The 22,477-nt window shown below is 53.4% G+C and overlaps 10 protein-coding genes across 10 annotated transcripts in view; 6 read left to right on the top strand and 4 right to left on the bottom strand.

Moving 5' to 3' along the window:
• EI97DRAFT_121873 (uncharacterized protein) overlaps positions 1-449 on the top strand; it is a 1,132-nt gene extending 683 nt beyond the window's left edge. The window contains exon 2 of the mRNA XM_033793036.1: positions 1-449. This exon is cut by the window's left edge and continues 208 nt beyond it. Within this exon, the coding sequence (XP_033657924.1) occupies positions 1-254 (254 nt within the window). The 3' untranslated portion in view covers positions 255-449.
• A 228-nt stretch (positions 450-677) lies between these two features.
• On the bottom strand, positions 678-2,288 carry EI97DRAFT_430123 (uncharacterized protein). Its single transcript, XM_033797601.1, has 2 exons — positions 2,109-2,288; positions 678-2,001 (listed from the first exon to the last, which is right to left on the bottom strand). Exons 1-2 carry the CDS (start codon positions 2,141-2,143, stop codon positions 1,125-1,127), a joined length of 912 nt encoding a protein of 303 aa, XP_033657923.1. The 5' UTR covers positions 2,144-2,288; the 3' UTR covers positions 678-1,124.
• A 352-nt stretch (positions 2,289-2,640) lies between these two features.
• EI97DRAFT_369074 (DUF947-domain-containing protein) lies at positions 2,641-3,793 on the bottom strand (the record flags this gene model as incomplete). Its single annotated transcript, XM_033795167.1, has 3 exons — positions 2,641-2,789; positions 2,845-3,556; positions 3,611-3,793. The coding sequence occupies 3 exons, from the start codon at positions 3,791-3,793 to the stop codon at positions 2,641-2,643; spliced, it is 1,044 nt and encodes a 347-aa protein (XP_033657922.1).
• Positions 3,794-3,948: 155 nt separating this feature from the next.
• Positions 3,949-5,693, top strand: EI97DRAFT_498576 (HAD-like protein). The gene is made up of 2 exons (XM_033802563.1): positions 3,949-4,083; positions 4,137-5,693. The coding sequence occupies exon 2, from the start codon at positions 4,179-4,181 to the stop codon at positions 5,511-5,513; it is 1,335 nt and encodes a 444-aa protein (XP_033657921.1). The 5' UTR covers positions 3,949-4,083; positions 4,137-4,178; the 3' UTR covers positions 5,514-5,693.
• Positions 5,694-6,107: 414 nt separating this feature from the next.
• EI97DRAFT_430120 (uncharacterized protein) lies at positions 6,108-9,033 on the top strand. Its single transcript, XM_033797600.1, has one exon. It carries the CDS (start codon positions 6,331-6,333, stop codon positions 8,863-8,865), a length of 2,535 nt encoding a protein of 844 aa, XP_033657920.1. The 5' UTR covers positions 6,108-6,330; the 3' UTR covers positions 8,866-9,033.
• A 126-nt stretch (positions 9,034-9,159) lies between these two features.
• On the bottom strand, positions 9,160-9,730 carry EI97DRAFT_439408 (uncharacterized protein; the record flags this gene model as incomplete). The annotated part of the gene is made up of 2 exons (XM_033799554.1): positions 9,160-9,496; positions 9,555-9,730. The coding sequence occupies 2 exons, from the start codon at positions 9,728-9,730 to the stop codon at positions 9,160-9,162; spliced, it is 513 nt and encodes a 170-aa protein (XP_033657919.1).
• A 291-nt stretch (positions 9,731-10,021) lies between these two features.
• On the top strand, positions 10,022-12,335 carry EI97DRAFT_478314 (uncharacterized protein; the record flags this gene model as incomplete). Its single annotated transcript, XM_033801983.1, has 4 exons — positions 10,022-10,038; positions 10,093-10,128; positions 10,182-10,416; positions 10,607-12,335. The coding sequence occupies 4 exons, from the start codon at positions 10,022-10,024 to the stop codon at positions 12,062-12,064; spliced, it is 1,746 nt and encodes a 581-aa protein (XP_033657918.1). The 3' UTR covers positions 12,065-12,335.
• A 672-nt stretch (positions 12,336-13,007) lies between these two features.
• EI97DRAFT_391468 (mitochondrial carrier) lies at positions 13,008-14,623 on the top strand. The gene is made up of 4 exons (XM_033796241.1): positions 13,008-13,376; positions 13,425-13,597; positions 13,649-14,206; positions 14,263-14,623. The coding sequence occupies exons 1-4, from the start codon at positions 13,237-13,239 to the stop codon at positions 14,373-14,375; spliced, it is 984 nt and encodes a 327-aa protein (XP_033657917.1). The 5' UTR covers positions 13,008-13,236; the 3' UTR covers positions 14,376-14,623.
• A 45-nt stretch (positions 14,624-14,668) lies between these two features.
• EI97DRAFT_411619 (NAD(P)-binding protein) lies at positions 14,669-16,714 on the top strand. Its single transcript, XM_033796735.1, has 5 exons — positions 14,669-15,044; positions 15,098-15,118; positions 15,173-15,703; positions 15,848-16,032; positions 16,131-16,714. Exons 1-5 carry the CDS (start codon positions 15,002-15,004, stop codon positions 16,497-16,499), a joined length of 1,149 nt encoding a protein of 382 aa, XP_033657916.1. The 5' UTR covers positions 14,669-15,001; the 3' UTR covers positions 16,500-16,714.
• EI97DRAFT_430116 (uncharacterized protein) lies at positions 16,685-22,394 on the bottom strand. Its single transcript, XM_033797599.1, has one exon. It carries the CDS (start codon positions 22,076-22,078, stop codon positions 16,883-16,885), a length of 5,196 nt encoding a protein of 1,731 aa, XP_033657915.1. The 5' UTR covers positions 22,079-22,394; the 3' UTR covers positions 16,685-16,882.
• Between the last annotated feature and the right edge of the window lie 83 nt (positions 22,395-22,477).

Raw genomic sequence — 22,477 nt, 5'->3', positions numbered from 1 at the left:
CTTCTCTTACCTGCTTTACTTCTCTTACCTGCTTTACTTCTCTTACCTGCTTTACTTCTCTCTTACTACCTACTCTCTTACTTCAGATGCGCTTCTCTTCTACTTGGGTTCTCCATCCTAGCGCAGCAGTCGACCATGACGCTTACCGAGTTCCGCAAACTTTCGAAGAAAGACCAGAAGCAAGACCTCATCCGAGTCAATACCGCATACCAAAGTTCCCTGAACCATCTGCCGCAGAAGCCCAATGGAAGTGAAGAATTCGCCTTGAAAGAGCGACAACTGGTCCGACATTTTTGTCACAAGAGGACGAAACGGTCACGATAACGGTCGGGTATGGGATACCACGACCTCCGATGCCGACACAACGGCACTGGTTGAGGGCTCTTATCTGTGACGAGAATTTTCCATGTGCCCAGGCGAAGAAGACTGGCAGGAACGCCGAGGCTGTTATTGCAGATCTCCGGTCGACTAGGAAGAATTGGGATGCCATCGAGGCGAAGAGAAAGGCGGGTGGGCCCGAGACCCCAAGGGCCTGATGTGTTCAACGGTGAGGACAACGCCGGAGATGGTGCTGAGTTGGAACCAGCTGCCAGCAGTCTGATCACCTTATTAGAGGGCTAGGGTTTTCACACCATTGTACCCAGATGGAGGCACTACAGACTATTGCAAGCGTTGTTAAATCAAGGCAACTCCTCCTCTGCTTGAGTGGACGTAGAAAACTGCACTATATAAGAAGTGCAGGGGGTTGTTCACTTAGACTTAGAAAGCCGCTGTGCATGCTGCTCTTCGTGTGTGTCTGAATATCTTTTACCTTTACCTTCGAAGAAGTGGAGCAGAAAACCAGGAGTGAGAGATTGAAGGCCATTAGCCATTAAACCGCTGAATTCGTTCCCATATTCCTGTTTGAAGCCAGTCGCCAATCTTATCACTATATTATTACAAGTTGAGAATGGGAATAAGAGTCGGTTCGACAGAAGATGCCCCTAGCAACCCAGAAAAAGGGAACATAAACAAAAGACCCTAAGCTCCAAACCGCCATATCAAGAAGAAAGCACGAAGCCAAGTCGTCCCGGAATCACACCAACTTAAAAAGTCAATGTGACATGCGATCCAACAGCACCAACCTAGTGCAGCGTCCCGTAGTCATCCAGCGAGACCTGATTAGGCACCTCATTCAGCGACAATCGAATGTCATTGCGAGATTGATCCTTCTGTGCTCCCTGTTCCGGTTCCTTCGATCTAAGGTGGATCCCCTGACTCTTGATCTCCACAGCGGGAAAGGTGGCCGTGGGGGACTCGACGACTGTATCCTCATTAGAATCATGATCCATTTCTTCATGAGGACCATCTTCTTCTACTCGATCACCTGCCCCCTGCTGCCGCCTCTCGACTAGTGACCCAACCTCGTCGTCCATCAAGTCTCCTACTTCCGACGGATCTTCTCTCGCATCCGGCACAACGGCTTCATCCAGGCGCCATTCCTGCATAGCGCGTATCAAGTCCACAGCCAGTTGTCCATTCTTCTTGAGCGCCTTATCCCAATGCTGAGGTATGTCTTCGGAGAGAACAAGCATGCGTGCCACACTGTGCACGAGCATGTGTCGCATGGGACTGTCGTGCTCCGTGTTGGCGTAGATGTACTGCACGCGGCGCAGGCCCGGGTATGTCTCTGTGTATTTGTACCATTCCCTGACCGTGTGAAGGATAGCTTGAATCAGGCTAGGGATCTGTAACTTTTCCGCCAACAGGTACAAATCGTACAGGATGCTTAGATCGTCTTCCTCCTTAGGGACAGGGACGGTGCCGGAATACAGCCATCCAACGAAGACCCTGAAGGTGTAAACTTCTTCTTCGGGCAGACCGTAGGATGTGGTGGGGTTGGTTTTGGAGTAGAAGATGTTGCGGAAGAAGGGTGAGTGGTAGCATAGCAGCTTCTCGTGGAGGACCCAGTGGGTGTTTTCAGGGCCGACGTACACGTCCACCAGGGAGCGGGAGAGCAGCCTGGAAAGGAGTCAGGTTTGTCAGGAACACGACGGTGTTGTGCAAATGGGTGCGAAAGAAGTGCAACTCTGCTGAAAGTTATGAACAAACAAGGGGAGCAGACGTACTCATTGAGCGGCTTCTCCTCTGGAATCTCAGGCATGTCGTTAGTAATATGGTTTGCTTATTTCCTCTGTGGGTGAGACTGGTGCTCGGAGCCCTGGACTCAGGTCAATCAATAAAACAAAAATGCCGTGGAAAGAAAGTGTGGCAGTTGGATGATTCGCCTAAAGGTGAGAAGCGAAGAATCACGATGAAGATCAATCAACGGTGCGGTAGCCCCTGGCGCTTTTACATGCTGGTCGACGACACTTGGAAGGTGGAGTTGGACGCGCAGCGACCCCTATGACGTCGATGACGTGACGACGCAACCAAGCAAGCCTCAACACCCCTCCACACTTCCTCTGTATAACCACCTTTCCACGTCCGATTAAACTGTCAGGATGTGCAGCCATGTGACAGACCTTGCGATCAGCTTTGTAGCGTCCCTACTAGTAACTGCCATCCTTCAACAGGTATTGCATTGCTATGGCCCTGGTAAGGGCCGTATAAGGTGTAGGAGCAGCGGGCGGCACCGCACGCCAAACCACCACCTGAAGCTTAAAACCTTTCTGTCGTGCGTCTCGCCGCCGGCATGTTCTTCCGCTCTTTTGATGCCACCTTCTTGCGCCGGCGCTCGATGACCTTGTCGCGTTGCTTTGCCTTCATGTTCTGGAACCGGTCGATAAGTGCGAGTTTCTTCTGCTCGGCTGCATATAGAAGTCAGCAAACATGCCCGGGCCAAAGCGCACATAGCAGACATACACTTCTTCAGATAGAAGGGCTGTTTCCCCTGCTTGATCAGTTCCCTCTCCCTCTTCTTGTGCTCTGACAGGATTTGCTGCTGCTTCTCCTTGGCCTCCCTCGCCTTCTTCTGTGACTCCATGGACAGCAGTTTACGTTTCAGCTTCTCCTTGTCATCCTCGTTCTTCGTTTTCTTGATCGCAGCACGCAACTCAGCCATCTCCGACTCCTTGTAATCCTCCAGAAATCCGTACCGATGCTTCAGCGTGTTATCGTCAGGTTTAGTTCCGGCGACAGCGTTATCAAAGCGCGGATCCCGAAAGGTGGGCTTCTTGACTTCCACTACCGTGCGTCTGCGCGTTACCGCGCGCTTGCTCGACTGGACCGCGGGGGCGTGCTTGCTGGATCGCGCACGTGGAGCGCCGTCAGAGTCGGACGAGTCGTCCCCATCGTCGCCATCCTCAGCCTCATTTTCCTTGTGCCTCTTGTTCGATTTTGCGGAGCTCTTGGAGGGTTTGTCCGAACCAGCACTTTTTACCAACTTCTCCGCCTTCAAAGTCCTCAATCTCTCCCGCAAAGCCTGCAGCTTGTCTTCTTGCGCTGCTAAAGCATCCTCACCCCTCTTCCTCTTCCGACTCCCACTTTCCCTCCTGGCAAGCGCATCTTGCGCTTTTGCGAGGGCTCCGAAGGAGACCTTACTTATTTGGCGTTGGATTCGATCATGAGAATCGCTCTCTGACTTGGTCATAGTTAGCTGAAATATTGTACATGCGGAACTCTCGGTTACCTCTTCTTCATCGTTTCCCTTCAAGCCTTCTTCGTCTTCGGAATCTGAGCTCAGTATGTCTGCGCCTTCGCCCGTGTCGATGATGGATGGTGACGATCGATCGGTGACCTCGTAGTATTCCTCATCATCGGAATAGTCTTCTCCGGCCTGTATCCTACGCTCTAGCTTGGAGGACAGCGGCATCGTGACAAGTCGTGGTGCCGTTGCCAGAACGGCTCCTACGGTTCCCCAACTTTTTGCGAATCGGATCACCGCGGGAGTCTGTGCGTCGGCAGATTTTCGGTCCGTCCACGAGCTAACATTCACCCCTCCCCGTCGTCCCTCAGCATGACAAACAGATGGACGGGCACACATAATCGACAATCATTGAGAGCAAACTGATTTCCTCATCTTGGCTTGTCAAACAAGCCCAACTGCACTTGCCAAGCGTTTTGTCTCGATTGCCCCATGTTCTACGCAGCAGCAGTGGCGCGGTATATCCCCTAGCTCTCCATCCTCCGTCACCCATATCCTAATTTCAACCCAGGCTTTCGGTCGCTCCACGAGCACGGCAACGGCTCCTATCAAGATGAGCCAGAACTACCGCGATGACAACGACCCTCGTGACGGGCGCCCACCGCGACCTCGTCATTCTCAATCTGCGCGTTTCGGCCATCACCACACCGCTGAAGCACCTTTCTTCGATCCCAATTGGCACTGGCAAGGTTTCCAGCCGCCGCCGCCGCCCAATATGCCATTCTCTATGCCGATGCCACATGCGCCATTTCCCTACGGTATGGGGGGTAATCAGCACTTTGGCCATGCATACGGTTTTAGGCCGCAGGCCCAGAGCTTCGTCCACCAACCCGCCTACCTACCGACGCATCCCCATCATATGTACCCAGGCCACATAAACCATCTGCCTGCTAGTCACTACCACACGGGTACCGCAACTACTGCTGGGGAGCGTGGTTATACCGGCGAGAGATCTCTAGGTCGGTCTGAGGAGCCGACATCGGACAAGTTAGGGAACCAAGGCGCCGCTCCCAAGAAAGGGAGCCGCAAGATTCACCGCCCGGCTCCTCCGCCCTCTGAAGAGTATAAGGAGACGGTTCTGCAGAAGTCAATCGTGATCGATCCACCCAACCCCTTTCTCATCGTTTTGGATCTCAATGGCACCCTGATCCACAGACCGAGTCGCAACCGGCCCACGTATATGATTGCACGCCCATTTCTTAAGCCATTCCTTCAGTACTTATTCGAGAACTTCCACGTTATGGTCTGGTCCAGCGCAATGCCAACAAACGTCAATAAGATCGTCAAGAATGTTCTCGATGAGGAGCTGCAGTCTAGGCTGGTAGCTGCCTGGGCTCGCGACACCTTTGGCCTGCCCACTGGGGATTATCACCAGAACGTTCAGGTCTACAAGGACCTCCGTTTGATCTGGGACAAGGAGGAAATTCAGAAGCACCACCCTGGTCATCAGGCTGGTCAGCGCTTCGGACAGCACAATACCATACTGCTCGACGATAGCAAACTCAAAGCGCACGCGCAGCCTCACAACCTGATCGAGATTCCCGAGTTTACGGCGACGAAGGAACAGATGGGTAGCGATATCCTGCGGGAAGTTGCCGGATATCTCCAGACCGCTAGAATGCAGAGCAACGTTTCCAACTTCATGTTGGAGCATCCATTCGAGGCTGACGGACGCTGGCAGTACGACTGGCCGGATGACCTGGCGCAAGCGGGCGAGATGCACGACCCTGCTCATTTGCGTGACGGTTTGACAACTGCTCCACAGCGTACTGAGGGTCATCCCGCGGCTGGACGGGACCAAGCGTACGAGGAGAACAGTACGACTGCTCAGGACAAGGATGAGCCGGAGGAAGATGTGCCTATGGATGTGTCTGACGGATCCAGTTGATGGTTGTGATAGACAGGAATGTATGATCTTGCGCTGGGCGCGATGGATGCTGCCGGACTAGGACAGCAGTGGCGTGGTGTCGGGTAATGGTGCTTTACATATGATACCCCGGGTATGACGGTGTTTGGGCTCGTCAGTCTACGAAGATAGCATATCACAATTCTTAAGCCGTTTCTGGAGCACAGGATAGCCGGTGAAGTGGCAAGTGAATTTGGTACAGATGCATACTATTTCTCTTCTCCGTGTATATGTATACATGATGAACACCCTATGAGCTCGAAGAGAGGTATAATCCAGATTTCGATTCTCTACTGATAGGGTCCATAAGAAAAGCTACACAGTACAATGGTGTGTAGAAGGGTGCACCCAGGCTCTCGATATTCTTCCTCACGGTGTTGTTCTTTACCGAGCTGCGATGTCTTCTGTTCATCCATGGATACTGTACTTAATGTACCTTGGTACCTCTGTTGATTACCACTGAGCTCTGATTGGCCAAAATGCTCCCCAAAGCTTAAGGCCAAAAATAGGACCTTGGCGGTCTTGGCGTGAGATTAGCCGCCCCTAGGAAACCGGAGACAGAGCAACACAGGACGACAACAGCTCAAGGGCCGACTTCATCTTGTCGCTCGCTGTTATCTATCACTGGATCTCACAGTATATTTTGCGCTTTGTACCTTATGGCCTACCAATTTCACTAGCAGCGCTGCGCTCTACGCAACCTGGAAGAGGAGAGAGAGAGCGTCCATTCTATGGCATGCTGACCGGCACTGGTCTCAGCCCTCATCGCCCCTAGGGCACCCGCCCATCTCCCAGAACCATGCACGTCGACTATAGCGCAAGCCTAGATTCGGAGCACAACCTTCATTTACCGTCCCATAACCACTACGAGCAGCCTGGGACCAGCGCCGCATCGGCCTTCTCGTCATTTCGGCACCCTGCCGGGCCAGCAATTGATCCAGGCCTGGAACACAGCTCTGCTCAGAGCAATGGACACGCGCCCATGTCTTCAATCCACCAAGCCCCAAATCACTTGCTTCAACCTGACAATGCTTCACTCAACAACCCTCACATCTCACCACAGTTCTATGGCGATATGCAGCGCCCGTCGCACGCTCCCTCCACCCCGTCCAACGCTTCCCCGCGCTTCTCCGCCCGCTCCCCCACCAGTCAACCCAGGCAGATAGCCTCAAGTTTTGTCCCGAGCGATCGCTCCCCGCCTTCTCTCGATGTTACAGACGCGACCATCGATGATGCCTACGCCGCTTTCATATTGTACTGTAATCCCAACTTCTCAACCACGACAAATACCTCTGAGCTAAGGAAACTGTTCCGCACACCACCCAAGAGTGATGGCAAAGCCTTCAGCACATGGACGCTGTTCGAGCTCATACGAAAGCTCGATTCCAAGGAGATCCCTACATGGACACGGCTAGCGCTTGATCTGGGCGTGGAACCCCCAGATATCGAGAAAGGGCAAAGCACGCAGAAGGTGCAACAATATTCTGTACGATTAAAGCGATGGATGCGCGCCATGCACATTGATGCATTTTTCGAATATCTTCTCGGCAAGCAGCATCCCTATTACCTCCAGATACCCCACCCGGATGCCCCTTTCCCTGAGAATGGACGAGATGGAGTGCCCTTGGAGGAGGATTTGGCTATAAGAGCGCTTGACCCTAAGTTCCGGCCTAAACGTGGAAGGAGAAAAGCCGACGAGGGAGATGACGATATCGAGACTCTTGAAGGCACGCCTCCTCGCAAACGGCCTCAGCTCGATACGTCGATTGCTTTCGGAAATGTGCTTCAGCCGCAGTCGGCGTATCCTAGTAGTGCCCATCCCGATCACATGGAAGGGTTCCTGAGTGCACATGATCACTGGCCCGGCTCCGCAATCACACCTTCCTCCACGCTGACTTCATCATCCACACCCAGTCGAATGAATACCGGGAGGAATCTAACACCGTATTCTGCTTCACCTATGTCTGGTCAGCAGATGCGATGGCGACTCAACCATGACAATCCCACAACGCCGCACCCTCTCTCGGCTGTGACTCCTCTCTCTGCCCACCCGGACTATCTTGACGAACCACAATCAGCGATAACACCATCCACGTCCAAGCCGCGCTCTCGGCGCCGACACGGGCCTGCGGTCTCATCGGCATGGCCTAGCAATAACGCTTCATCAACTGGAAGGTTGCGTGGACGCCCACCGAGCAATCGTTCTGTGCGCGATGGACCGTTCGTTACATTTCCCGCGAATCCGAAGACGAAGGAAGGACCTGTAATAGACATAAGCAGAAACCCCGGCAACCTCACACCCATCGTTGAGAGAGCGCATTCCGACCCCCCAGCACCGGACCCCCACTTTCGGTTTCCTCCTACACCTGCTTCTGCAATATCGCCTACGAATATGGATGGTACTGCGCAGAACGGTCCACAAAGGCCCCACAGGCTCAGCCTGCAAGTGCCCCAGAATGTTGGCAACCCAGTACGATTGGTAACCCCCACAGTCCTCGTCAATGGAGAGCAACATTCGACCGCTGGAAATGGGCATCCCCCACCTGTCCCGAGTGCAAATGCGACAAGTGGTCCTCCTGGATATGCCAATGGGACCCTTGAACATACCGGTGGAACCGAGTCAACCTCACACGTTCCAAGATCGACGCCGTCTCAGACATATGCTCTCTCTCCAGGTTCTATGGACATACTTCATGTCACTCCTGAGAGTCTGAATCGCGCCCTGGCAGCTGAACTCATCCGTGCTCCTCTCTCTGGCCGTCGCAAACGCCTGCGCGGTACAGAAGCCAAACATCTTGCCTCGGCCATCCTCAGGCCCCTCTACTCGAAGCCTTCTACTTCGAGCACAGCTACATCCAAATTAATTACCGACCAGATCCTTTCAATCGCCATCAGCAGCTGCCTTGGCCTTTGCTCTGCGGTAGGCCTTGGGCAGGGCGGGCCGCAAGGTGGCGTACGACGGATAGAATGCACACGGTTTCGTGTTGGCGGGGACGGTTACGAAAGTCCTGTCGATGAAGATGAAGACGATGCGGAAGCCGGGTTGAGCACAGCAACCGACATCAAGGAAAGTTTTGATGTGAACTTCGGTGTTTCATTCGGTGGCTTGGTGGGAGAGTGGAGTGTGAAAGGGATCTCGGCGTCGACACCAGAGACAGGAGAAGACGACGTGACGAATGATCGGCCGAATGGAGAAGAATCTGACAGAGGGGGCAAGGACCAAGATTCAGCTGCGACTTGGAAGGCCAAGTTCCTCGAGTGCCAAAAAAAGCTGTGGGACAGCCAAGAGACAGCGAAGGCCCTCCGGGAAAAGGTGCTCGATGCGGTGCTGTGAAGAGCTCGGGATTCTTGTCGTAATTTTGCGATGCTTGATATATGCGGAGATTATCCGGTTGGCGTGCATGATGTTGGATACCTTACGTTGAGCCATTGCTGTATACCCTTGGGCGTGATATGTTTGTATATGATGAGACATGAAATATATATGGGGAAACGAGAAAGTAATATATAGCTCTTCGGAGCTTTTCGTTATGTCGTAGATCTGGCTCCTATCATGTCAAAATGGACAGCAAGTGAAGTCGTATGTACAATCAACGTCGATATGCAAGATTTGAATGCATTGCTCTTCTCATGTAGCTGCTGGTTCCTGGCCAGGTGCTGGCGATGTTTCGTCCTTTTCCCATGGCTTCCTTCGCTTTGGTTTCGCGGGCGCTGATCCCTGCCCGGTGAGGACTGTGTTCGGTATCTCTCTTATACCCGGGATGGGTTGGCCTGTTGTGATGAGTTCTACAATGTGCGCGAAGGAGGAAGGGTATGGCACGGGAGGCTCGTTTGCATTTGCTGGAGTGGGTAGGATACCGCCGGCAGATTCTTCCGTGGACGTTGATCCGGATGGGGCACCGTTCGATGATCGAGCGTTGTGATATGCCCTGTAGGCGTCGAAGTCGATGTTCACATTGTGTTTTCTGCGGACATGCATAAGCAAATGATGCCGCCGCAACATCATCAACAGTATATACAAACCTAGAGTAGTAAAAACATCTCGCCCGCAGCGTCAGTTCCGCAGCTTGCTCCGGCGGGCAGTTATTCCCAAGAATCGCGCTCAATCCAGATTGAAACTCGACATCGTCGTCCCAATTGTACGTCTCAAGCTTCTCAAAGACATCGTGAGCGTTGGAGGGAGTTTCGGGTAAACTCATTGCTAATAAGAGGCTCACATCGAATTGTGATGAGTACCAAAGAGCGTCGAGTGGTTCAACTAGTCGAACACTTCGATGTTGACTTTGCCGATGTTTTGCCGATGCCAAGTTGTGACGATCCTTCAACTGCGCCTGTGCTGCCCAACCTCTCCTCTTTCTTTCATCAACACTCAGCCTCAACCACCCTCAAGGTCGGTGTCAATCACATTTCAGTCGCCCACCTTCTTACTTCTTTCCTACCGGTCCAATTTCTGCTTGCAAATCCCCGTTTGGTTTCTCCTACATGTCGTCATGTCTGAGTACATTGGGTTGGTAGCAGGATCTTCACATGCTCGGGGCTGCCATTGACATGTGTCGTGTAGTGCTCGCATATCCCTCATCTCGAAAAGCGATATCCGGTTTGTCCTTCATCTCCTGTGCTGCAATTGGCGCCCATACTCATCGGTCCAAGCTACTCGGGCACTCTCGTCGAGATCAATTCCGAACAGTCTACGGTAACGCTCGAAGATGTCCGTTCTTTCGGTACCGAGGGCAGACGCCACGGTAAAGACGAGTTTGGTCCCTCAGACCATACTTATGAGCAGATAGTCTTCCGTGGAAGCGATGTAAAGGATCTACGGATAGAACAACAGGCACAACCGAAAGCTCCGCCCCCACCCATGCCAGATGACCCGGCGATCATAGGAGTAAGCGCACATCTTCTTATATTCCCCCGTTAACTAGATGATGTAACATTTCGGATGTAAACTCATAAACCACCGAGAGCGCAAAACCGTGTGGATATTCTCCGTTGCCTTCCTTCTGATCTAGTTCTTACACTCTCTCCTTTCGCCTGCATTCATTCAAGGCGCAATGCTGACGAGATGTGCACACCAGGTTCCGCAGCCTCTTTCAAGAGAAAGAGAAAACATTCCTCCTCAACTTAAACACCGACCGCCTCAACCCCAGGTGCCCGATTTCTCCGCCCACTTTCCCGGTGCGTTTCCACAAGGCCGATTTGGTGCTCCCCCGAATGCGCCTTTCAACAATTATGGACCACAGCCAGGGTTCCCGGGTGGCCCAGGTCCTTTCCCTGGTTCTTATGGTATGCCTCCGCCACCTTTCGGAGCACCTCCTGGCTGGTATGCTCCTGGACAAGGTGGCTTCAATCAACCCCCAGGACCGTTCTCACCGCCCGTGCCAATTGGCCCACGCAGTCAACAGAATGAGAACCAACCGCCACAGAGTGCAGGTAGCACAGCTGCGCCGATTGGCCCTCCCATGACCAAAGACACCAAGCCGGGTGTCCAGCCGGCTGTTGCTGAAGCGGACAGCACGAACAAGCCATCCCAAAAGTCGGTTGTGCAGCCAGTTGGCGCAGTACCGACAGCGGGCGCAGCAAAGCAACCACCCCCACCTCCTATAGAGTCGAAGCCTGACGTTGCAGCTGCTCTGGCCCCTCCTCCTCCGCAACCTGCTCAAACCGCTGTGCCCAAACCAGGAGTGACAGCTCCGCAAAGCGGACGCATAGTTCCTGCCGTTCCTTTACCCACCTCTACGGCTACACGGACTGCGCCTCAAACTGCATCTCAGCCAGTAGCTGCCACTTCTAATGCTCAAACAACACAGAGCAGACCCAATATCGCCGATGCCACAAGAGGGGCCACTGCTGCGGTGGCAGCAGCTATGGCCAATCTTCAGCTTGCCGGTGCGAAAACTGCTCCCCAGAACAAAGCCAATGGAGGTGCATTGGACAACTTAACTCAAAAGGTCAATGAGATGCGCGCTGACGATCAGAATCGCCAGAGCCGGCAGGTCGGCACTGGAGGATATGCTGCCGGGAATCGTGGAGGACGCGGCGGCCGCGGCGGTCGAGGTGGTCATCACCACGCGAAGATTGAGGTTCCCCAGACTCCATACGACTTTGAATCCGCGAATGCGAGGTTCAACAAGGAAGATCTTGTAAAGGAAGCCATTGCGTCAGGCGCTCCTCTCGGTGAGGACGTTGGGTCGCCGTCAGGAGAGGGCCAAGCGAACGGGACAAAGGATACTATCATTCCTCCGCCTGCTTACGATAAGGGATCAAGTTTCTTCGATAACATATCTAGTGAGCTGAAAGACAGAGAAGAAGCAGCTTCTCGGCGAGGACAGGAGTTCAGATCGGAAGAAAGAAGAAAGAACATGGAGACCTTTGGTCAAGGAAGTGTCGACGGTTTCCGCGGCAGCTATCGCGGTCGCGGTCGCGGACGAGGGCGGGGGCGGGGCTTCGGATATAGGGGCCGTGGTGCTCCTAGAGGACGTGGAGTCAGTTCCGGCGCGGGTCCGGCATCTGAGACTGTTTCCTCTGCGCAGTAGGTATCTGCGCGTCACGATCCAAATGACATTTTGGGAGTTCGTATGGATGTTCGGGGTTTTTTGCTGGCTAACCGCTGTCACCCGGCTATCAACTGGTCTTACCATTGGGGTTCAACATGGTAAGTTGGGAACATGTGAAAAGTCTCTCAAGGTGGTGTGGAGCACGCTGAAACAACTCCTGGTTTCTCGCTCCTTGTGTACGTTTGCGTTGCCTTGGCCCAATTGCCGTGTACCAATAGCAGATTGCAATCTGGGTTCTCGTGTGCGGTCATCCTCTTGTCCTTTTGTAAAGGCTTCGACGTGTAGTGGTGTCTGTCGGCTCTCATCCGCGAGCGTCTTCCTGTCAGGGGGCAACCATCGGAAGAGTTACGCCAAATATATCGCACTGAAAAGACGGTGACAGAACCAATTACACCGGCGGTGTCCTGGCGGAAGTGATGCTTTCTACTGACTTTGGCCAGTTTGTCACATCGGATACAGCTGCTCAGCATCGACTTGATACTCCTGCCTGTCCCCTGTACAGCAATCTTCGACGGCTAGTTTCAACAGCTAGAGCTAGGACTAGTCCAGTACCTTCATTGACTCGCCAATCCATGCACTCGATCAAGTCCTCTACACAGTAACATGTTCAGGGGTCCTCATGCCACCTTGGCGTTTCCTTCCGTAACACCGTCTCCCCAAAGGGAAATTCGGGACATGGAGAGTGTCTTTGCGCACGTGACTCTTAGAGGGACCCATTAACGACACCGCCGATAGTAAACCAGACATGTGAAGAGGCCGACGAGCGGTCACTAGCAGTGTTAGCGCAATGGCGCATAAAGAGGAGATGCCAAAAGGGAGATTAGATACCTTCTGAGGAATCCATGGATCGAAGATTAATGCACGTGACCATGACTTACCTCGGCTCGTTCGCGGTTGACGGAATGCGCAGGTGCGGGTTCGACCGCGGGTGACGTTCACAGGACAAGAGGACCCGCCGCTTCATAATGTTAACGACCCGCCCTTTTTGGGTTTATTCTTCACCTGCTTTTGTTTCCTAGGGCGAAGTTCCTTGTGTACTTGTATTACTACGAATCCGACTTCGTTGCTCGCAACCCCCCACTGCAGACCGTCTCTCGACCTTCTCCTCCCCTCCCTTTCAACCTTTTACGAGCGCTCCACTCCTTTACACCATGTCCCAGGCCACGAAGACACAGGAAAAGCTGGCTCAGTCCACCCAGGCAGCTCCGCCCAGTGCGGCAGCGCAACAGAGCGACAATGTCGCCCATGCGCTCGCTGGTGCTGGGGGAGGTCTTCTGTCCATGGCTCTGACGTAGGTCTTTCACACTTCAAGTCATGATAGCCCGCTAATCATTGGTAGCTACCCCCTTATCACCCTCTCCACCCGCGCACAGGTTGAGTCGAAGAAGGCTCAATCCTCTACCCTCGATGCCGCACGACGGATTATCAAGCGCGAGGGCATTGCTGGACTCTATGCCGGCCTGGAGTCGGCACTTTTCGGCATTAGCGTTACCAACTTTGTCTACTACTACTGTGAGCGGAAGGACAACGCTTTTCAGGGGCCGGAGGACTGATGTATGACAGGGTACGAGTGGACCAGGGCTTTCTTCGAGAAGGCCGCCCTGAAGGCCGGTCGCGCCTCCAAGAAGCTCACCACGGTGGAATCGATGATTGCTGGAGCAATTGCCGGCAGTGCCACTGTACTCATCACCAACCCCATCTGGGTCGTCAACACCCGCATGACCGCGCGCAAGTCCGGCTCGGAGGAGACTCTTCCTGGCGCGAAGCCCGCCAAAGCCCCTAGCACGTTGGGCACTCTGCTCTCCATCATCCGCGAGGAGGGTCCCGCTCGTCTCTTCGCTGGTGTGATGCCGGCATTGGTGCTGGTCATCAATCCCATTCTTCAGTACACTGTCTTCGAGCAGCTGAAGAACATGCTCGAGAGGAAGCAGCGCCGTATCACACCCACGGACGCTTTCTACCTCGGGGCCTTGGGGAAGCTGTTGGCTACCAGCATCACTTACCCCTATATCACGGTCAAGAGCCGCATGCACGTGGCCGGCAAGGATGGACCTAAGGAGACGATCCTCAGCAGCTTCCGCCGCATCATCCGGGAGGAGGGATATGCTGGTCTTTATGGAGGTAAGAAATAGCTCCAGGATGTCTACAAAAGTCTTCCTTTCCCTGACGGTGAATAGGTATCGGCCCCAAGGTCACGCAGAGTGTCATCACCGCTGCGTTCTTGTTCGCCTTCAAGGATGCCCTGTACGGGTATACCATCAAGGCCCGCAGAGCTATTGCCCGTAAGTAAATGCGGCACAAGCTGCAATGCAACGGAATCTTTGCTGGAAACCTGGCTTCCGTGAAGATTTCATACAAAGCAACCGTCACCCCGTGCTTGGGTCAAATACCACAGTCAGATGCAACATTGCACTGATGCTTCAAATGACGAGTGTACGATCGGGCGACTTGCATCTTGTAGGTGCATCAGAATAGAAAGGCTATATATGCTGCTCACAGCAAAAGCAATAATTACTTCTTTCGGGTATATAGCGGCGCAATTAGCATGCACGAGCTTGTTATTTCACTAGCCACACCTGTCAATCTACATCCTGTGCGATCTCGGCTCCGTTCTTGCATCCTTTACCAAATCAAGGTCAAGCAAGCATATGTAGTCGTCTGCGCCACTGCCAGTCGCGAAATAATGTACTCTGCTCGACGTATCTGGTGTTGTATCGGGCCCTACGGGAGCCCAAGCTAATGCAAGGTAGCCCAATTTTGGAGCGTTGCCATTTATCCACCATGCAGCAGTCTCCGAGAACCGGGTAGAGCGTAGTAGCACTGCATGAAGGCTTAATCGCTTCTATAGATTCATATAAAGTCACTTACTCTCTTCGACGATGTCATCAATCGAAGAGTTCACGTTGTCCGTCCATCATGAGTAACACGGGTCCCTTCACCCTAAAATGGGGCATCCTAGGTGTGTATCTATCGCAACAAATCTATCGAAACCCCCTACTAACTCTCCCACAGCAACAGGAGGAATAGCGAAAAGTACTCCTTCTATCCCACTTAATCTATGTCCTCGCACCTAATCCTCAACCCCAGCATTCACAAAAGACCTCCTCATCCCAACCACCACCCGCAACGCCTCCGACATCCAGCACGAACTCGTCGCCGCCGCCTCCTCCTCCTCCCTCTCCCGTGCCCAAACCTTTCTCAACGAAGTCGGCGCACCTGAAACCGCCGTCCCCTACGCCTCATACGCCGACCTCGTCGCCGACCCTAATGTCGACATCATCTACGTCGCCACCCCCCACTCGCACCACTACCAGCATGCGCGCCTCGCACTCGAAGCAGGCAAACATGTCCTGTGCGAGAAGGCATTCACGGTGAATGCAGCGCAGGCCCAGATTCTAATCGACATTGCGCGCGAGAAGAAGCTGTTCCTTATGGAAGCCATGTGGACGCGGTTCTTCCCCGTGGCCAAGGAAGTGAGGGATATCGTGAAGAGCGGGCAGCTGGGCGAGGTGATTAGGGTATGGGCGGATCTGAGTTTCTGGAAGGATGTCGAGGGCGAGTTTGGCACGGCGCATCGGATGGTAAATTTGGAGCTTGCGGGGGGTGCGCTGTTGGATTGTGAGTATTCGGATTTCTTCTTTCTTTTATTATCCTTTCCTTGGTCTGGTTCGTGGGATGGGCTTGTTCTGGCACGGGTTGGTTGTGAAAGTGGAGCGACGGGAATCGCTGTGAATTGTACATTGCTGACGGAGGACGGAACAGTGGGCGTTTACTCCCTCACCTGGGTCTTCCAGATTCTGTACCATATCGTGCCGGCCGAGGAACGCGGTCCACCAGCTGTAGCGTCGGCCATGACCAAGTACGAGGCTACGGGCTGCGACGAGACGACCAGTATGATTTTGACTTTCCCCGGCGGAGCTCAGGGGATTGCTACGACGAGCCTGCGGGTACGTTTCCGATTACTCTGTTTCATGAGCTTGATTCTCCCTTAGAGAATTGGAAACTTCACGACTGTTCTGGATACTTGATACTGACGTAACGGAAGGTCGCCCACCACCCAACCCCGACCTCCCCTTCCGCCCACGCCCCCATCCGCATCCAAGGCACCCTCGCCGACATCCACATCCCCTACCCCCCTTACCGCCCCCAATCCTATGTGCTCCTCCCAGCCTCCAACGACGCGCGCGGAACCCTCGCTTCCTTCCCCGAGCAGACGGTCACGCGCGAAGTCCCCGCCGGCGGCCACGGCATGTTCTACGAAGCCGACGAATGCGCGAGATGTATCCGCGATGGGAAACTGGAGAGCGAGGTGATGCCGTGGGAGGAGTCGTTGGAGGTGATGCGGGTTATGGACCTGGCGAGGAGGCAGGGAGGCTTGGACTACGGGGATCTGGAGGGGACGGGGTATCTGTAGTTGGCACCGCGGTAACAGAGCCTCAAGGTGCTGATGCAAGAAGTGGACTTGCAGGCTGGGACCCTTGGTGACGCTGGTTGTTGGAGTCTTACCTCGGGAAAGTAGGGAAGTTAAGCCCATTGCATTCAATGGGCTGGTGTTCGGGGTGCCTCGGTGCGCTGGAAGGATAGCGTTTTATAGTGACATGCCGAATGAAATCTATTGCGTCTACCATCTTGCAGATTTGCAACCCCTCTATACATGCGAATGAACCGTAAAGTACATAGATGCGCGCGCCCTCGCTCAATGCCATGTATGCAACCCGAAAGCACAAATGAAGAACGGAAGTGGTGCCGAAGAAGCCTAACCCTCCATCTCCCTTCCTCTCCGGCATCTCTGGCTCCTTAGTTCAGCAGCCGGGTAGCAGCAACATCCTCCGTTACCGCTTTCAACATCTGCCTATACTTTGGGCTATACTCGATCGCAATCTGCTGATTATACCAATTATGACGGGCGTTATGATCGGACACGAGATTATGCGCCAACTCGTGGCAATACGTCAGGAACCAGCTATCCATCGCACGCTCTCTCCCCTCCGGTGTTGTGAACTTGGGTCCGTGCAGCGCCATGAACCAGCCGAGGTTGAAGAACAGACTTCCATTCATATTGAATGCAACTGTATTAGAGCTTCCGTCGAGGAAGATGTTGACGGCCGAGGGGTCCACACCAAAGACGCGCGTCAAGTTGAAGATGATGTGTAGGAAGTGGCCTAGCGGAACCTCCAGATCCTGGGCCGTCTCGGTTTGGTCTTTGCCAAAGTAGACGTCCACCGTGGTTCCGCTGATGTTTCTGGTAAAGGCTTTGTGTAGGTTGTGCCATTGTTCACCACTGCAGTAGCCTCCATTGTCGAGTTCGGTCGGATCTTGGTGCTGACGAGCATTGATATGGGACGTACCGACCGGTCGACAGTCCCGTATTGCGTTGGCAATGTTGGCTCTTGTGCTCTGGACGTCCTTATCGATCTGGGGCCCTTGGGGCTCTTGAGGACCCCTGCGTGGAACTGATGGCGACCCGGGCCTGTTCCCAAAGATCTCCTTGGTCCATCTACTGATGAAGTTATCGCTGGCGTTACGGTTGTTGGCGTGTTCCGCATGATCTGGTGTGCCAAAAGCTCCTGGCATATGCTGGGTTTTCTCTGGGGTCTTGATGGCTGGCTGTTGGGTGTTCTCTTTGTCCATTTTGGCATCGGCTTTCATATCAAGCTGAGACGAGTGATTGGCCCTCGCCTGCTCCGCTAGGTGTTGTTTTTCCTCCTGTTCGCGTTCAAGCTCATGCTGTTTCGCAATGCGAGCCTCCTGCTCCTTGCGGCGGAGGATCCGCTCGACGTTGATACCCTTTGCTTGCAAGCGTTTCAGAGGCTCGGTAAGAATCCGTTCCAGTGCTATAGCATCGTTGCGCTTCGGCCTATTGATCATGATTCTGGTCAGGTCGGTGGAGACCTCGTAAAGATCATAACTCGGGGTTATATTCAGCACGTAGCCACCCCCTTGTTTTTTTACGATAGCCGCAGTTTTGGTAGACGAGGTTGTCACATTGCGTGCGGCGAGTGTGTATCGAATCGAGATGTCAGATACGCATTGAACTTGAAGGTTTGATGCCAGCCATCGCGCGTCGTGTCGAATACTCTTCCTAGAACCATCCCTCTCATATTCGTGGAGGAACAGCCTTGCTCGCTCAAGGATATCCTTGAGGAGCTTCTGCGCTTGACTTTGATCTCGGGTCGCCACACCTATGCGACGCTCCGCCTTCACAAGTTCCGATATTTTTTTGACTCCGAGTTTCGCATAGAACTCTTCCAGTTGCTCCTCGAGGGGCGCGACGATGATATAGTCCCGAAATCTGGTCATTGCCTGCACCTCGTCGATAATGACTACCTCACTGGCCCTATTAAGGCTCCATTCGCGTTGGAAATCCATGTCCTCCAGGTCGCTCGAATCTTCCTCTTCAACTGAGACAAGTTTCTTGGCGTCCTCTTTGATATCGCGATACCCAAGAAGAATGGGAGATGTACCCATTCTGGCCACCAACTCTTTGTCTTTCCAAAGTCCTTCGGCGTTCTCAGCTAGTTTGCGCAGGAGATCGAGATAACGTTCCTGTCCGATTGTGTTGAGGAAACGTAACGGATTATCGCACAACAGCGACGCGAGGTCGTGACTGCTTGGTTCGTGCTTTGCCCCGACCTTCAGCAAAAACGCTGTAGCCTCCCCGTTATAATGAACATAGTCAATGATACCCCGATATGCCTCATCCATTCCAACGAATACAGTTTCCGGAGTGTCGTAATGGTGGATCCTCATTTCGGATTTTCCTGTTTGGCGTCTGTTCCGATCCTCGAACCCTGGTGAGTGTGAATCAACGTAGTACCTACGGAAGATGGGAACGATTTTGGCAGACGATATCTGCTGGATCAAAGAGCGGTTTGCCAAGTTGTCAAATTCACCTGCACGGGTACCCAGATACGCGAAGGTCTCCTCAGCAGTCAACTTGGAAGCAGGGGGAGATTTGAGCAGACGCTGCACACAGTCTTTGATATCGGGGTCTTGATGTACAGCAAATTTATCTGCGTGAGGTCGAAGGTCCTCCCTCAGTATTGCATAGCCTAGACAGCCAGCCTTTGAGTTGGTGAAACACTGGAATGGAGCAACCAAATTGGGGAAGGGAGCTTGCTCAGTGGGAAGAAACCCGTAGCGAATTGCCTCGACGTCACGGCGCTCTGCGCCGTACCCATTACTGAAATAGTTCTCCAGAAAGTATTGCATGGCCCGAGTCCAAAGTTGCAGGTTGTTCGTCTGCCCGGCTCGGTGCATAATGCTGCAGATGGTGATCGAACTTGGATACCGCTTCAGACCCAGCTTGAAAAGAAAGTTGGCCTCTCTAGAGTTGGCCCGAAATTCGAAGGGTAACTTTACTTGATTGAGACCAAAGCTGAGCACCGCAGGGCTGGGCGCATACAAATCCCTGGCTTGAAAGACAGTATTTTGTTTCACAGAAGCACCCTCCCCGGGAAGGAATGGGGTGAGACGCAGCTGGTTGAGGTCGTTCGCAGGTATCTCATCAATCACAGACGCAAAATATCGGATCAGGTCCCCGTGGTTCAAGGAAGCGTCGCGCTTCTTCAGGCGATCGAAAACTGTAGGCAGGTCCACGGTCTTGCGCACGCCCAATGCCATCAGAAACTTCTCCTTCGAGCCGGCAAACTGTTTGACGGTGGGCAGATCATCGAAAAGTTTGACCGAGGGAAAGTAGGATTCTGCAGGCCGACGCATTCCCATCTTGGTGGGCATAACAGCATGTAGCGTTAGAGTCTTGACGAGAGCCTCCTTTGATGCATTGTCCAACTGATCCCAGGCCTTTGCAGCTGAACCAAGAACTTGCATCGCGACGCTCTCTGTTGTGGTCAACTGACCAAGCTGAGGGTCGGATGTCAGAAATTGCAACCAACGGACTATGTGCAGTTCTGTCCAACTGAACATCATAAGCTGCTTTGTAGGGAGCCCTTTGGACAGGTTGAAGGGAATCGTGTCTGGCGGCACCGGCAACCCGGGTATAGTCCTCGCTGCATTTACGAAAGACTTGATACCCGCCAATGAAAGGATCTTGCCTGAGTCGCCGTTGGCTTCGACACCGATGTTCGCGACCGTAACATCGAACAAGGCGCGTACACTTGATTGATCCAGTTCGCCGCTTTCCAATTTGGTGCCACACCAGCGCAAAAACTCAACCAGTTCTTCTTCGGTCAGTGCCCGGGAGTCTAGCCCATCCCGAATATCCTCCATAGTAAGCTCAGAGATGAATCCCCGGTTGTGCAGCTGGACAAAGAATTCTACCGCTTCGGTGGCAAGCTCCTGAGGCACCATAGGCACATCTTTCAAGAAGCTTAACGTTTCTGCAGGCATGCGAACGCGGTTGCTGGATTTGATACCAGTAGAGGCGAGAATCGAGATGGAACGATCTTTCGAGCAGTCGAAAAAAGCCTCGACCACTCTGTCGCCCAGCACTGTAGAAGGGTGAGATTTCCTAACGGTGAATTGCCTGCATATGTAGGCGGCTTGCGGAATCAGAGCGCTTATGGGCTCCTTGTCTGCTCTGTCACGTAAAGTGGCCATGTCTAAACTGTATGATACACGACAAGCTAGCCCCGCGACGCGGAGCAGTTCAGTGTTCCAGGTGCTGATATATCGCGCATTCATGTCGACGTTCTCGCGTTCCACCGTGGGGATGAGCGAAGGCGCCGAGATATGAGCGAGGAAAGGCGTGGTCTGCGCTGTTGGGAATCCAATGAAGATACGGCCGTCAGTGTTTGGGAGAACTTGCTGAAAGATCTTAGTGGCCAGATTGGCTGTGTTACCAGATTTAGACGAGAGCGTCTCCGTGGGACCATGAAAGGGAGACGTCAGAAGAGCGACACGAGTTGTACGCGGTGGGGGCTTTTTTGTTGCTCGCTCAATCTCTGCGGAGAACTTTGTCGAGACTTTGCTCTGCACCTCCACCGTCAACACCTGCAAGAAGATCACGCCTTTGGATTCCCCGGATATATCTTCACCGCTGGTTGAAGGCACGTCCTGGGGTGCTACGGATTTGGTAGGCTTTGATGAAGCCTGGACTGGCGGAGTAGAAAACCTAGAGAAGAAGCTCTTCAAAGCAGAACCAGCCTGCCTTATCTCGGAATGCACCACCTCGGCAGCTCGCCTCGGGGGATTTTGGGCAGTCGCCACAACGTTGCTCCACTCCGCTTCTAGCTGGGAATGTTGTAAGGTGACCTTGGACACCGTCAAAAGTCCACCTTCAGTGGTCGGCTTTAGCCCGTGTGGCAAGGATATCTCAGTTGGAGGGGATGTTTTCTTGAGAAATGTAGCGACTTTGAAATCGTCCAGATGGAGCTCAATTGATTGCAGACCGACAAAAGTCAGGCTAGTCGCAAGAAACTGACATAAGGTAGGCAAGTTGGGTATTTTGGATGGACTGAAGGACGGTGACGCAGGGTTTGCTTGGCGGTAGTCCAGGAAAAACGTGGTATTGCCAGAGCTCTGTTCGGGAGGAATCGTGGCCATCTTTGTAGAAAGGGTGTTGCCTTTCCAATAAAAAGCCATCGTCTTCTGCCCAGAGACAACAAATGGCTCGTCGCAGTCAGAGAACACGCTGTAGAAGCCTACGCCAAACGCACCTATCTTAGTCTCATCCGGGTTCCCATCTGCTATACTCTTCAGCCGGCTCCAGTCTGCGGTAGAGAAAGGTTGTCCATTGTTGGAGACGGTCAACCGTTTCAAGGTGTGCTGCTGAATAGTATGCTTCAGAAGCATGCATCTGTCGGCACCCTGAGGCACCGGTACCGTGGATGATGGATCCGTTTCAAATTTGATCACAACGGTGCTGGCTCCAGCGTCGGATGCATTCTGGATCAACTCTCGCAGCGTGGTATGCTCGCTAGAGTATCGGGCCAGAACTTTGTCAATCAGAGCTCTGGTGTTAACAGTGACTTCGCTGTCCTGGCCGTCGGCCAGGGTCTGATTGCGCAGACGGGCGAAGTCGATACCCGACATGGTGGGGTTATGGCGGCTCGTTTCCTGGGCCAGGTAGGTGCTGGTCGTAAAGAAACCAGGAAGACGACAGAGGTTGTACAAATATGCCGGCGGTCACGGTAGACGTGCTGACGTACAAGAGGGAGCCTGCTGAGACAAGCTACTAGGGGTGGCAATGATTGTCTCAGGGTTTAAAGAGGCGAGAAATCAAAACGTAAGGAATTAGGCGGACACCGACAGTCTACTAAAATCAAAAGAAACACAAGTGGCGTATGCATAGAGGTGGAAGGATGGATGGGAACCTAAGAAAGAAGAGTGTGCGAGGCGGGGTGGGTGGTGGACGACGTGTAGGATGGTCGTCGTCCGAGACAGGGCTGAGACTGGATACAGGTTAGCGGAATCGCGCCACATGTGGCGCAG

Source organism: Westerdykella ornata, assembly GCF_010094085.1.
Source record: "Westerdykella ornata strain CBS 379.55 unplaced genomic scaffold EI97scaffold_2, whole genome shotgun sequence".
Taxonomy (NCBI): Eukaryota; Fungi; Ascomycota; class Dothideomycetes; order Pleosporales; family Sporormiaceae; genus Westerdykella; species Westerdykella ornata.
This window is presented reverse-complemented; position numbering and strand designations above follow the sequence as displayed.

Bases quoted from the DNA above. Each gene is read 5' to 3' on its own strand.
- EI97DRAFT_430123 (XM_033797601.1), bottom strand. From the start codon at position 2,143: ATGCCTGAGATTCCAGAGGAGAAGCCGCTCAATGA. The intron at 2,002-2,108 runs GTACGTCTGCTC...ACTCCTTTCCAG, and splicing joins GAGGAGAAGCCGCTCAATGA to GCTGCTCTCCCGCTCCCTGG.
- EI97DRAFT_498576 (XM_033802563.1), top strand. From the start codon at position 4,179: ATGAGCCAGAACTACCGCGATGACAACGACCCTCGTGACGGGCGCCCA.
- EI97DRAFT_430120 (XM_033797600.1), top strand. From the start codon at position 6,331: ATGCACGTCGACTATAGCGCAAGCCTAGATTCGGAGCACAACCTTCAT.
- EI97DRAFT_391468 (XM_033796241.1), top strand. From the start codon at position 13,237: ATGTCCCAGGCCACGAAGACACAGGAAAAGCTGGCTCAGTCCACCCAG. The intron at 13,377-13,424 runs GTAGGTCTTTCA...AATCATTGGTAG, and splicing joins CTTCTGTCCATGGCTCTGAC to CTACCCCCTTATCACCCTCT. The intron at 14,207-14,262 runs GTAAGAAATAGC...GACGGTGAATAG, and splicing joins ATATGCTGGTCTTTATGGAG to GTATCGGCCCCAAGGTCACG.
- EI97DRAFT_411619 (XM_033796735.1), top strand. From the start codon at position 15,002: ATGAGTAACACGGGTCCCTTCACCCTAAAATGGGGCATCCTAG. The intron at 15,045-15,097 runs GTGTGTATCTAT...ACTCTCCCACAG, and splicing joins CCTAAAATGGGGCATCCTAG to CAACAGGAGGAATAGCGAAA. The intron at 15,704-15,847 runs GTGAGTATTCGG...AGGACGGAACAG, and splicing joins GGGGGGTGCGCTGTTGGATT to TGGGCGTTTACTCCCTCACC.
- EI97DRAFT_430116 (XM_033797599.1), bottom strand. From the start codon at position 22,078: ATGTCGGGTATCGACTTCGCCCGTCTGCGCAATCAGACCCTGGCCGAC.